The following is a 15,323-nucleotide window of genomic DNA, read 5'->3' as shown; positions in this document are numbered from 1 at the left end:
TTAGTAAATAACGCTGTTCCAGATACAACGATGACAGCAACCACAGGTAAATTCTCATTTTCTCAATACTTTGTTAATAGTTTTGGATGCCGTTTGGTTTGATTTTTTTTAATCTCATATTATCCATTATTCAAGTCGCAATGATGACTAAACGCCATAAGATCTAAATTCGCAGTATCTTTCAACGTAAACAAAAGTAGATGTAATGGCATAATCAGTTGGAAGATGTTAGTACTTTTTACACTACTCATTCATATGGGTATAAACCGGTCATGTGTCTAGTGTTAAAAAATGTTACCAATTTAAAATCAGAAATTTTGACATATTGTGGAAAATAATCTAGATCTGTACCAAGTAATCAAACTTTAGTAATTGCTGACATAATGACAAAAAAACATCATAGTGTTTACTAAAATCAAAACAATATTTATTAGCACACACAAACTGTGAAAAGTGCATTGCCATTTCCTGTGTGCTTAACACCATTAGATTATTTATTATTGCAAAACGAGTCTAACTGAAGCGGATTTTAACAAATATCATTCAACGTACGGCCACCAACATTAATCAAGGTCAATCCAATATCGTAATTTATTCAAGACATCTACATGGGTTGTTCATGTTGATACTATCAAACCAAGAGTTTTAGTGGTGAAGTTGAAGAATATAAAGTACAAAATGTTGACCCCATTGTTGGCAATGATATTTTTAGATATTATCTTATTAAAAAGCAGGCATTTTTGATAAACTAATAACGCAAAAACTGCTTTTGTCTAATTGGAGCTCAATATCTACTAGTATTTGCGATTTTACCGCACTTAAATATGTATGGTTCCATGGCTTTTTGTTGTTTAGAATGTAAAAATAACTTTGATTGATTGATTGATTGATTGTTGGTTGCTTTACGGCGCATTAGCACAAAAAGGCTATATCGTGGCGATGTAAAAATAACTAATCTGTCGTTGTTGTCCTTTATTCAAAGACGCAATAATGAATGCACTCAATAAGATCGTAAAACACGATATCTTCTGTTGCCGATGTCTAAGAAAAAAAGTGGTGTCGTATCCTGTTAGGGATGTTAGTATTTTTTACACTAATCTTTTACCAGAGAATAAACTGGTATTAATTGTCTTTGAAGAAAACATTCTTTATTCTCAAATCATAATGTTTGAAATAATGTGGACAATAAGGCGGTATGAACGTATGATCTTAGTATGATCGTGGTGAGCTTGCTATATTTGCGGTAGAATCGTGCTAAGATCGTGTTGCAATCAAATATGGTCGAAGTGGGAACGTGATGATTGTAGTGAGATCGTGATAATGGTTATGAGGGCGCAGAAGAGGCATGGTGAGAATGTGGTATAAAAGTAGCCGTGTCGTCGTAGAAGCGTAGTTAGGACGTAAAAGCATCGTGAAAACTCGTGCCATCATCACGATCTGAATGAATTTAAGAACGTGGTAAGCGTGGTGCAATCGTGGTCTTGTATGAATGATCATGATCTGTATGTAATTTAGAACTTATGTCCATTATTTCCAACTTGACACATCTGTTTCATTCCAACTATTTTTCAATAAAATATCGTCAATTGCGCGTCATTGATCTGAAATACTTTGTGATTCAGGTTTGATTGGTTTACCCGACATCTCTTTTGGATCAGAATTTGTCTCAGAGTCCCATCTGACTCTGACTCTATCCCGACCACCACGTCCACGAGTTTTGGTAGACTTCGATGGCATGCCTGTGTCAAGTGTGTTGTTTTCGAGAGTTCTGTGTATTAATGACAATTATATGGAAAGGAAAACTACTATGTGGAAAATGATGATGACATTATTGATGAGAGCGTAGTTAATTTGCAGTATGAACGTGCTAAGATCGTATAATGATCGTGGTAAGAGCTTGATATAATCGCAGAAGAAGCCTGGTAAGATCGTGTTGCAATCAGATAAATCGTAGTGAGAACGTGATGAGCGTAGTACGGTCGTGATAATCGTAATTAGGTCTTAGAAAAACGTGATCAGATCGTGGAATTATCGCTGCGGGATTGTTGCAGAAGCGTTATGCGGAAGTAGTAGCGACGTGAAAACAACATAAATCTACATTTTCATGCTACTCATATCGCGACTTTACCCCGATATGATTTTTTTAGATCGCGGTAAGCGTGGTGCAATCGTGGTCTAGTGTGACTGGGGAAGTAGTAAATGATGATATAATTACAAAAGAAAAAGATCATTTTGTTAACTGAAAAACAGCGCAACATATTGATAAACTATAAAATTTATTGAAAAATTATTGATTTGGCAATTCGGCATGTAGCACAAAACCATTAACAGAGACAGAAAGACACTAAAGTGCAGATCAAAGAGTACACGCAGATATTGACCCTAGGTCAACGATAAATTTATTTTAATATTTCCTATTTATATTTAAAGAATTGATTTAATAATATGACATTTGTATTACCTACACATAGTTCTACAGCATCCTATTTAACCTTAATAACACTTTTTAGTCCCAAATTACGGTAGAAAAAAAAAAAAAAAAAAAAAAAAAAAAAAAAAAAAGCATAATTTTAGAATCCCGAAATTTTCATTTTTCTGATGACCTTAAAATCGTGAACATTTTTTCAGACTTTTCCAATTCCCTGCATCTGCGCAGAACTCTGCTACCTTTTTCCTGTTCTGTTTGCCTGAGACTTTTAATAGAATATTTATTTATCAGTAATATAGGAAAGAACTCAAAACAAATTCATTTAAAATAATTGTTTGAAATGAAAACAAAACGTTACCTGATGACAGGATTTCTTTGTTCACATTGAATATGACGTCATTACTGAAATTAACATCACAACTAAAATCTATAACAACAGAACCAAAATGGGAACGTTATGGTATTTCCGTTTCTTTTTTTTTTTAATATGTTTGAATTAAAAAAAAATCATACAGACTTCGTCCCCTTTCACAGGTAGTGCCTGCCTCATATTATACCTTACACAGCATTTTTATGAGCTCTGCGATTAAATCTTTTATCAGTTATTTTCGAATGTATATTTTAGTAAGAAACGCCTTTCAAGATACTACGATGAAAGAATGTTCAGGTAAATTCTCATTTCCTCATTATTTGATAAGTTGTATGTTTTCTGTTTACGTTAAATCTTTTTTGTTGTTAGTGATGTACAATTAGTTAATGTCGCATTGTTATCTATTATTCAGAGTCAAATGATGAATACACTCAAATCTGGATTTACAGGGGGTTTTTTTGTGGGGAGGTGGGGGAGGTTCAAATGTCGGAGGAAGAAGACTTCACTTTCTTCACTTGGAATAAGGTTGACATAGAACAACATAAGAATACACGATAAAAAATATTAACATAAAGAAAAAAGACACAGTTCAGAAATAAAAATCACAAAAAAAATTAACTCCGAAAAAAATCAAAATCGAAAGTCCCTAATCTCTAAGATGGCACGAAGTAACTGACATTAGTTCAAAGCTGATCTTTTGCATTTAAAGTCGCATTTAATTGCGTTTTTACTTAAATCTGCATTTTGAATGTTAAAACGATACAACAGTGCTAAAATGCTTAATATATAAATTTTGATCCAGGTTAATATTTCTGTTTAGTGTGGTCATGAGATAAATTGTTCATCTCGTTTACTCTAAAAAAATAAGCGACTTTTTCTTAATCAGCTACATGTATTGCACCTATAGTTCAATAACTGAAAACAAAAACGTCCAATCACTGCACTCCTCTATATATAACTTTACTACAGTTAACTCACTCGATGATCAAAGAGGAGTATTCAATTTCATGTTACAAGAGTTATTCTTTATATGCTCTAGGCAATCAAGTTATTGTACCTGCTGTTCTTGGAACTATAATTGGCTTGATGATGGTTACTTTTACAGCACAACTTGTAAGAGATAAATATAAGTAAGTATGAAGAACCGACAAGCGTATTGTCTGTGATCGGCATATTATTTTTCAATACATTCACGTTAAAGGCTTGCCATCTCACATGAAAGATTACCTTAGAAAAATACAGGTCCCAAATTCTATTCCTGCAGACACCACAGTTTGTCTCTATGGAAGTCACCTCCCTGTACACAAATATTCCAAATGCAGATCGGATTGATGCAGATAATGAAGTTTAAGATACAAAAAAAATCCCCATCTACTGAAAGCTCAGTAGAATTTGCATTTAGTAACACAATGGAAAATGAAAATTGGGAATTTGTTAGAGACAATAACCCGACTAAAGAAAAGACACAATGGGTTCTCAATGCAACCATAAAATTCCGCACTCGGAGGAGGTTCTCAGAGGCTTCTAAATAAAATTGTGTACTAATCAAATAGTAATGGACGTCACTCTAAACTCTAAAACATAAAAATTAACTTAAATTTTTAAAATATACAATAGTTAGTCAGATCAGAGGCTTTTGAAGCAAGCCCAAAATGCTGCAGGAGTAAACATGTTTTGTGAGTTCTCAACCCTTCCCTATACCTTTAGCCAATGTAGAATGGAAAATAAAATAGCAAAACGCAAAGTAAAACTCAGTTTAAAAGGAGTTCGAGTCCGAATTCAGAATAAGTTACAAAAGAAACTGAGCAAAACGACGATGATACATATGATTAACAAGGGACTTCTAGCAGCGACTGACATGACAGCTACGCACCTAAATTAATCGGATTTAAAGATTATGTCTTCATCATATGACAAGCAAGTACAATACCTCCCGTTAGGGGTTTAGTATCATACCAGTATATCATAATTGAGAACATAACCAGTTCATGCGTACAACTCACTTTAGAATAAATGTGTTTGTTTCTGATGAAAACACCCTATGATTAAATCAATGTATATACCAAAATATGCAATCTTCAATGATTTGACCATAGTATTGTAACTTTTTCCTTTCCGAATAAGTCTGTTTAAAGGTTTGGTAAGCTTTTGAAGTTTATGCCGAAATGTTTGTGCTTTGTAAAGAATATAACCATACATTTTGGATGTGAAATACCTGAAAGCATAAGATGTCTGCATGTTGATTTATATTTACGAATAATGTCCTTGTACTTTCATTAAATGTGTAGACTAGTTTGTGATATCTAAAATCCAGGTGTACGAATTTTTCGTACAAGTTGAGATATATAAACACCATACGATCGTGACAAAGGAACGTCTACATCTAAAAATCATATTTTTTATCAAAAATTTTGGTATAAAGCTTCACCTCAAAGATATAGATATCAAGATAAAGGAAAGGGCAGTGTTCATTGTTACTACATTGTCCTAGCTTTATTTAAAGTCAGTTCTGCAGAATAAATCTCTTCAGTGTACATAATAAAGTCGTCATTATTGAGAGCTAATAAATCATCTAAATATCAATTATTAATTGTTGAATCAGATGTTGTTAAGATGGGTCTTGGCTAATTGTTTTAAAACTCATAAGATTACAGATAAAATTCGTAGTGCACAGTTAGTCCCCATGAAAATTCCGTTATAGTTATAAAGAATGAAATAGATAGAACAACAAAAAATAATGGTAGACATTGCTATTAAAAAGAAAGAACTTCAATAAGAATACGATTGTCGATTATTAAAACTTCATTTTCCCAAAACCTGCTGTCCCCTTGAAACCCTACATTTTGTAATTTTACACGTTTATGTAATGCTAAGTACTACGTCATCAGTTCCCTATAGGTTTCAAAAGTCTATGGTTGGCATGTTTCACATTGTTGGTGTATGAACAAGGACGAAGTATTAGTTTAAACATATGCTGTAACTATCTATACATAGAGGTGACATCTATAGTCCAAAAATTACGAGGTCCTATTCATAAGCCGGTATGACGTATAAACGACGAATTAAATAATTTAAATTGATATATAAATAATATGGGATAATGGTTAAGATTAAAAATTATATCATTCCAGTCAATTTTATTTTTCACGTATCAAATAGCAGGGTCGAATCGGATACCTATATAAATAGCGATGTATCATGTACTTTCCAGTTACTGAAGCGAGGATTTGTCCAATGATCTTAATTTTTTTTTGATATCTTCGATTGCAGATGCAACATGGAATGTTATACCCGTCATCATCAAAATCAGTTAGTTCACAGCTGTCTTAAATTTCGAGTGACCCATAAACACCTGTAGTAATTCCTGGTTTTGAATGTTTCTGACTAACAATTTTCTTTTCACGTTCAATTTTTTTTTACTTCTTTTGGTTTTGCTGTTACTTTTTTGTTGTTGCGTTCTTTCTAGTGTTGACAGATTTTTCTTTTTGAGTTGTCGCTGCTGTACGCATTCAGTGTTTTTAATGCAAGTTTCATATTCGTTTACTGCCCTTCCATTTGCATTTTTATAAAAATGTTCTTAAGTTTTGGTGATTTTGGTCGGTCGTACTATCGACATACGTTTTGTGAAGAATTCGTTTTGGTTTCGTAAGGGTTGTCATTTTCAACTTCCTTATGAGCATGTCTAATTTCAACTTGGTAGCTTATTCTATTGTTGTAACAACTGATTTGTCTAGATTGTCATCAGACATGCTAGTTTCAGCATAGTTTAATTCCAAGATTAAAGGCTGCGGTTCAATAGTCCGTATTTTAATGTTTAAGTATTTCTTCAAAAATATATCAAACACTTTGTGGATTAAACAAGTGAATTGCAGTACGCTTGAATGAAAAGAGGAGGTTACTAGGTATACGTGACGTCAGGTATGCTTTTATTATTTTCAGTTTAGTTTCTTGTGTATAATTTGCAGTTAAGAATCGCGTTCATCATCACTGAACTAGTATATATATTTGTTTTGATGGCCGGATGAAGGACGCCTCCGGATGCGGGATTTTTTCGCTGCATTGAAGACTTATACCTGACCTGCTGCTGTTGTCTGTTCTATCGTCGGGTTGTTGTTTCTTTGACACATTCCTCATTTCCATTCTCAATTTTGTTTTGAAGCTAGACTACAATTTTTATATATTGCGACTTATTGACCAATATTAGCACGCATTTACTCTTTTGCATTCTTTCATGTAAATTGTTTGCATTCTACGGTCACACATACATTTCCGGTTGTGTGTGCCATTTGTGTACTTTTGAAGCTATGTTTTATTTACAGTTGAAAACGTGTATTTTTATGAACCGAGAAAGTGAACTTGGATAGTTTTTAGAATAACTTTAAAGTAAAATAACTAAAGTACCGAGATCCGAGGACAATTATAGAGAACTGATTAATTCAAAAACAGATGATATTCGTATATATCGTTCTTGTTCTCTTTAACATTGTAATTGACAATAATGTTGTAAAAATTATAATATATTCTCCTGGATTTTTACAGAAGGTATTCTCGATCAATTGACAAAGTTTCGAGACGCTCTAGTGTGGTCCATCCAACGTTGAAAGAATCGAACGTTACACAAATGAATAATCTTCCTGTTGAGCAAGATACCATCGAAGAGGGTTATGCATTTCCCAGAGAGCTTGAAAGCGGTGAAACAAAACAGTTTCAATTGCTACCACCGATAGATAACCGACAATTTACAACCGACACATATTTACTTGGCAGACCAAAGTTATTACCTATCGGAAAAGTTTCTGACCTTAATGTGTGATGCCTCGATTGAACTCAAGGACCAATATATTTTGGAAACTTGTGTTACATTCTATGTTTCGTAATATGTGTGTGTTGTTTCGAATGTATATGTTATTTTTCTTATATCATAAATCAAGAATTATATAGGAATAGAATATGTAAACATAATCAGAAAGGGTGACAACATTTGTCAAATGCTTTACAACAATTCGTTATTTACAAGTTAAATACTAGTATTCTATAGCTGACATTGAATTTTTGGACTTATCTAGTTTAAACGCATTGAAGTTTGGCTTTAAAATAATTAAATGAAGGGTAAATCAGAAGGTATTAACTGCATAATGCCATAAATAAAATTGCTAGATATGTTCCCAGTGAAAATATTCTAATCGTGGGAAGCTCTGTTCATGTTGCTGTTTTCGGAATTTAAAGAACCCACGGTACGATTATAAATTGTATATTTACAATATTTCATTTCAGAGGGTGATTGACTGTATAATATATATAATAACACAACAAAGCCCGGCATGGTTACAATTATGTTGTATTGTACTTAGCTTACCTACACACCAACACAGAGAGACGTAGCTAATAAGTTTTGTATATGAAAACGCTGTAACACGGTTCCAAAGGAATTAATATCACTGTCCATTAAAAATGCATAATTTGAAAAGAGAAATCATTCCTTTTTACATATATTTTTGTATACAGTATCTATTGTTATACTTTTGTATCGTAATCAAGGGAAGGACAGTGTAACAAAACAATTTAAACGCAACATTAATTTCAAAATGGTATTATCCGTTTTAGGTAGAACTCTTGCTGCTCTGCCTTTAGTTTCATGTGTTGTGTTTCATATAATGTTGTCTGTCTTTGATGTCGTTTTTCGTTTATCGCCATGGCGTTGCCGTAAACTTTGATTAATGCGTTTAAGTATAATTCTACTGTTTGTCGCCTCTCTTTATTATTTAAAGACAAGTAATTTGTCAAAAATAGTGAAAAACTGAGAAAAGCATGCTTAACATTTTTTTTATAAGATAATCATTTCAAATCAAAAGTTTTACAACATTTTATACAGTGTTTATAAAATGAATAATTAAAAAGAATGTATTTATTTTATAAAAATGAAATTTCGTGTTAAAACATCAGATTTTTGACACAAAGTGTACATTTTACAGATTTAGTTTCACAGTTGCTGCTAATTATTTTGGCAGAACGGAGTAAGTACTTGCTTTCATCCTGTGAAGCTAGTAACCATTCAATATTTGTACAGATTTGCACTGGTATAATCTAAACATGTGTATAATGTTGCAATCGTTATTAAAATTTGCCACTCCTTTAGACAAACCTTTACCGACCAATACATTTTGTATCCTATTAATGATGTTATGTTTTTGCATTTGAAAACGTGTTTGTTATCGAATACTATGGAAAATAATTAAAAATATATAGCAGATAAGCACTGATATAGATAAAAAAAAAATCCGTTTTAACTATTCAATCGTGATCAAATGTATATCTTCTCCTTTAAGCTGAGGTAAATTAGGCGTTACATGTTGTACTGATTACTTTGTGTACGGTGTACTGATTTTAGATGCCTCCGGATTTCAAAACAAGTTGTCGCCATTGCATCATAAGAAGAATAATTGAATGTATATATGAAAAGTTTTCATTATCTGTTTTCATTTTGTAGTTAGTCAGCGGTTTTATAATTTATAGACAAGACAATATTTCATTAAAGTATCACCTCTTTATTATATAAAACATACAAATAGTTAATAAAACAACAGCACAAAACATACAAGAGCCACTCTCAAAAGAGTTATGAGAGACTATCTAAAATGCATATACAATATTTACACTTAGATATCTTTATATCTGTTATTCAGTCAATTCTATAAAAAAAAATTTTTGCCAAAGTAAGATAATAACAAATAATAAAGATGTTCTTATCCCAAGCAGAAAATCATAGCCGTATTGGGCACAACATTTTGGGCCTTTAGGTCCTCAATGCTCTTCAACTTTGTACCCTTTTTTTTGGGGTTTTTGAACTTTTTTATCAGAGCGTCACTGGTTAGTCTTGGGTGGACGAAACGCGCGTTTGGCGTGTTAAATTGTTAACCTGGCATGTTTTTTTAGCTATTATTCACGTGTTTCTCTGACCTATATGTTTTCCCATACATATGTAGTGTAGTCCTATCATGTAATGTTGTCATTTTATTGTTATATTTAACATTGCCATAAAAGCGGGAGGTTTTGCATGCCACAAAACGAGGTTCAATCCACAATTTTGTTTTATCACATTGTCCTGTATCAAGTCAAGAAAATGGCAATGGTTATATTAAAGTTCGTTTATATGTGTGTGTTACATTTTATTTATTTTTTTTCTGTTGTGTAGTAGTTCTCTTATATTTGATGTGTTTCCCACAGTTTTGGTTTATAATATGATAACCTAGATTTGGTCTTTTTCTCAATCGATTAATGAATTTCAAACAGTGATAACTCTACTGCTGCCCTTATTCATTAGTTTGTGTGAAAATAAAACGATTCAAACAACACACACACAAACACACAACATACACAAAACACACAAACATAAACACACCCTTATCAATAATAAAAAATGAACAACATTACAGTAGGCATATTAAAAAAACGACCAGAAGTGTACAACTTATTCAAATAACCAATTCAATCATCAAAGTATGAATTACATGTAATACAATTGGTGTGTACTTTCCAAGTAGCACCTGATGGGATTGAAATGGTTTGTTACATTCTTTCCTGTGATTCTTCCTTCGAGCACGTATATTGTTGTTGATATTTTGTTGTCCTTTTTGTGTTGTCCTATATTAAAAAAAATCATAGAAATTATAATTGATAGCAAAAAGACGGAATGAAAAACTTTTAGACAATAAACCAAAAAATTGAAGAAACGTGTCTATATTTTCAATAAGCCAGACATACGTATACTGGTAATACATTAAGTAATTGTTTTCTATCTTCTTTTATTTCTTTGATGTAGCTAACGGTTTCCGCAGCTTTCGGTTGACAGTTTACACGATCTGTTGCAGATTTAAATATTCGCTTTCTTTTATTATATTTTGGTTATCTAAGTTACAGCTTATAAGACAGGATAACGATGCACAATGGTCTAGGATAAAAAAAAAATCGGTACTCCCGGAGCCCATGAAGGCACATTAACATTCATGTCATTTTTAATGATGTTTTATATCAATGCTCACTTTCCCATGTTATCAAATGTCTAATATTTTTTTATTTTCTAATTGAACATTATCCCTGAATCTTATTACTAGTTTAGAATGCAGTTTTTTTATCATTTCCGATTATCCGTATACTAAGACGTTTTAATCGGAAAACAATTCACTTCCTCAGTTCCGCATTTTTGACAAATAATGTATTTTCAGTGATTCTCGATACCGAACTATTTTGGAAAATGTTCAACCTCATGCGTTTCAAGTGGAAATAAATATATAAACGAGAGAAAAAACAGAGCAGACTTGTGTTTCATAATTGTGATCGTACTATTTCAAAGGATGTCCTAAGTTGACAATTGGACAATGTCTGAATTTAAATGGTAGAACAAACATACTTAGTTTAAACAACTGCCATACAAGTAAGAGGTACATAAGTTATATTACCGGGTTTATCCCAGTTTTCGGAAAATATCGGACCAAGTCAAGAATATGATATTTGTTGTTCGTTCGTTTCGTTGGTTGATATAGTGAAACATTGTGCTTGCATTTTCCTTACATGATTTTCTTAATAGAGGGTTGCTGTTTCTATCATGATTTTCTCGATAGAGGGTTGCTGCTCACAAGAAAGCTATTAAACCAAGAATTTCAAGTGGTGAAGTTGAAATCGCCTCTTCGTAAATTTCACGGACGCCATCACGAGTTGGTTGACCGTTATGGAATAACCGTTTCACAAATGATATCGGATATGTTCCTTACGTCGTATTTACACTCCCCTTCCCTTTCATGAATGTGATCTTAAGGAATAAGACTATTTACCGAATTTGTAATCACATAAGCAACAAGACGGGTGCCACATGTGGAGCAGGATCTGCTTACCCTTCCAGAGCACCTGAGATCACCCCTAGATTTTTTTGTGCGGTTCGTGTTGCTTATTCTTTAGTTTCCTATGTTATGTCATATGTACTATTGTTTGTCTGATTGTCTTTATTCATTTTTAGCCATGACGTTGTCAGTTTATTTTCGATTAATGAGTTTGCCTGTCCCTCTGATACCTTTCGTCACTCTTTAAATGGACTTCTTTTTTAATTAACCGTGGTTTTCGGTTTTTCTTTTTATTATCTTTTGTGTAGTGAGAGAAAAGAGGAACGAAAGATACCAAAGGGACAGTCAAACTCATAAATCGAAAATAAATCTGCATGTGATAAATGAGAAAAAAAGATAAAAATATAATCGTTATTTACCGTAAATGGCATTAATCAGACAAAAAAAAACATTTTTTTCGTTTTGTTGGAACATTTGAAAATATCATTATTTGACTAAAGTAGAGTGGTTTGCAGTTGAATCATTAATATTCATGTCGAGTCTTTTGTAAACCATTGTTATTTCAGATATTCATATACTCACAGTATTAGTTAAATTGGTAGATAGTTTAGAATCCAGACGGTTTGATTTTCGACGTCTCTGATAATGATTGTAACCTTGCCTGACCTAAGCACAGTATAACATAAAAATATTTGATATGCATAAACTGAATATAAGCTTACAAAGAGATTTATTAAACAAAGTAATACATGGAAACAATAAGAATAAAGGAATGTATTAAAACAAATACTGGAAGCACATTAGAATATTTCTGTTTTGTCATATTTTGATGATTTGGTAAATTTCATTAGCGTTGCTTTTCGGTATAGATAAAAATTCCATTTTTAATTTTGTCAGCAAATAGAAGTAGAATCACAAAAAAATCCATTTGAATACTCTAGTATTATAAGCAAATTAAAAGCAACTAAGTGACTCCAAAAGAAACGATACCATTTACGTAGAAAGGGACAGTGTCTCCTAGAATGCATGCATCACCCTACCAGCGATCAAATCAAGGCTCACTCAAATGGTAAAAATAAGGAATAGAATCGTTCAATGTACATATCAGACGAATATTCAATACATAAAGGATAATTGTTCAGGTTATTGATCGGTTACAGCTTAGTTCAATTCGGTTTAAATGGAATGTCTACAACAACTTGTGTGATCTACATGTATGCTCTGTTTGAGAAACATATGTATATAAGAGATAAGTGCTATAATATATGAAATGCAAAAACTCGCCCTGCTAGTAGATATTGTTACATGTATACTTTACTTTACATGACAATCACCATTTATTTTATTTTTCTCCTTTCTTATTTATTTTTCACAGGATTTTTTTCTTCAAGAAAAATTTCTTTAAATTGTATCTTCAGAACACATTTGCTAATAAATTGAATATTTATGGATCACTTTTATGTATAAACGTCGTAGTAAAATAAGGATTGTTTTAATCAAATGTAAATATTTGATATAATTGTTATGTAGTTGTGAGACTTGATTTTGTAAAAAAAAGACAGACGTGATACTAATTTTTAAACATTTAATTTGCACATGCACTTTACGAAATCATCGTCATTTCAGTACCAAATCACTGACTACTCAGACTAAAGTGACAATTAAAACATTCTTAATATGTCAATGCAAGATTGACGGACTCTTACTAGAAATTTCCAATAAAATGACTTTACTCGACATAATTGACCTAACTCAACGTATTTCGTCCTATTGGATTGAAGCATGACGGAGGGGAGCATCCACTGCATGCAACGTTTTTCTCTTTGAACACGCATTTTTTGCTGGAATATACTTTATGTAAAAATCAACCCCAACTAATTTTATAATCTTTAAATATTTTGTCATTAAATTTTGAATGATTTTATTGACACAAACTTTTTAATGGAATAAGTAAGTTAGCAACTTGTAATCAAAAACACCCATCATTTCTTGTCATTTCACCTGACCCATATTTAGTTCTTCTGAAAATAAGAATTTTAAAAACTACCAAGTCAAAAATTAGCATGAAAATAATAAATTCCAAAGCGAGAAGGTTATCTCATTTTTTTAACGTTTAAGTAGATACATCTTGACATTTGTTTTACACGTCATTTCGAAACATATCAATAGGAATAGGAAGTGGGCAAATGAGGCTACAAACCAGAGGATGTAATTATATCAATAAGCTTGTTTTGATTGCGGTCATACGACTACTGTTGTATGTGTTACAAAAAAGTAAAATACATATTTTCCATTATATTATGTCTTCTTTTTTTAGAGTAACACTCACCTGCTGATTATAGAAACAGTGGAACAAACAAATGAAGAAACCCTGTTGAAGAAAAAAAGAATTTCCATGTATCCCCTATTTTTATTCTGACTCAAAGCATTGCTACAATTTTGACCGTTCCGCGATGACTGATAATTATACAAGAGCAAACACGATTTTTTACATGGAGTTTGATTTTTCAGCTTTGTACCGATATTCAAATCTCATTATCGATCAAGCAGATACAAACCAAGGTAACAAACAAAACCGGGATAATCTTTTGAACTCCAAAAGGAGCAAGACAAAGGAGTGTCGCCTGCTGCACATGCATCTCCTGCAATGCGAATTTACACTCGTCGAAATGTCACAAAAGAGAGTAGGAAACGATTGTGAATAAGACGCAATCGGTTAACTTTCCCTTTAGGCGACTATTCTGATAGCTCAAGATCTATCACTACGAAGACATGTTGCGAATTAGTTAAGACACAGCTAAATCGTATCGTACAACCAATTTGTTATGGTGACGGTAAAACTAATGAATTGCCGATTTCAGTCGTTCATTTTCATTATTTTGTCATTGTTAACGAAGTTCCTAAAGCATGAACATGCACGACCCGTAATGTCTGTCAATATTATTTTCAGTTAAAATTGACATTATAAAAAAATGAAATGCAGTTTTTAAAGATACACTTGTAGAAATATAAAAAATACCTGTAGAGAGTTGAAAATAGCAAATAGGTATTGGAACATGACCAGATCATCGTTCACCGAAAACGCACCAAGTACCCAAGTTACTCCAAACAATGGTAAAATAATGCAGATACTTTGTAAACCAATCCTAGAGCAGACATAATAAAAGTTTGAAATTAATTGCATAATAGCGATCTATTTAAGATATAGCGTTATCAATTGTTTATGTTTTAATTACCAATACATATTCTCTATGCATTTGACGATGTTTTTACCTTTGTAATTTTAGCCGTGTTAAAATAAAATAAATACACGAGTTTTACATTGAATTCTATCTATGTATAAATGATTGTACAATAAGAGCAAAAGCATAATATGAGTACTACGTAGAGATTGTCACCTTACAAACTGAGGAAGTTTGCATATTCACCTGATCAACTGTCTTTTAAACAATTTAACTGCATTTCAGTTTGATCAAATTATCAAGTCAGAACTTGGCACATGTCAGCTTTTGATGAATTTAAGCTTTATAAAATAAATGAATTATGTTTAAGTACAAAATGTAACAGAATGGAATTCACACAAGAAGAATCATCTTCATCCACTTGTCACGAAACAACTGAAATATAATACGAAAGATGAATTTGATTTCAACCATTATTAAGAAGTAAAAAGATAAAATATAGAGGAATT

General features: G+C 32.2%; 2 protein-coding genes across 4 annotated transcripts in view; one reads left to right on the top strand and one right to left on the bottom strand.

Moving 5' to 3' along the window:
• LOC139523602 (hemicentin-1-like) overlaps nucleotides 1-9,262 on the top strand; it is a 51,775-nt gene extending 42,513 nt beyond the window's left edge. For all 3 annotated transcript variants that reach the window (XM_071317742.1, XM_071317741.1, XM_071317740.1), the window contains 4 exons: nucleotides 5-46; nucleotides 3,054-3,095; nucleotides 3,838-3,928; nucleotides 7,338-9,262. In XM_071317742.1, coding sequence (XP_071173843.1) covers nucleotides 5-46; nucleotides 3,054-3,095; nucleotides 3,838-3,928; nucleotides 7,338-7,611 — 449 coding nt within the window. In that variant the 3' untranslated portion in view covers nucleotides 7,612-9,262. The remainder of the gene's footprint in view (nucleotides 1-4; nucleotides 47-3,053; nucleotides 3,096-3,837; nucleotides 3,929-7,337) is intronic.
• Nucleotides 1-15,323, bottom strand: part of LOC139523601 (hemicentin-1-like) — a 327,025-nt gene that overhangs the window by 245,036 nt on the left and 66,666 nt on the right. The gene's annotated exons all lie outside the window — the stretch shown is intronic.

The sequence above is a fragment of the Mytilus edulis genome, chromosome 5 (genome assembly GCF_963676685.1).
Source record: "Mytilus edulis chromosome 5, xbMytEdul2.2, whole genome shotgun sequence".
Classification (NCBI taxonomy): domain Eukaryota; kingdom Metazoa; phylum Mollusca; class Bivalvia; order Mytilida; family Mytilidae; genus Mytilus; species Mytilus edulis.
The sequence above is the reverse complement of the archived record's forward strand: the minus strand, read 5'-3'. Positions and strand labels throughout refer to the sequence as shown.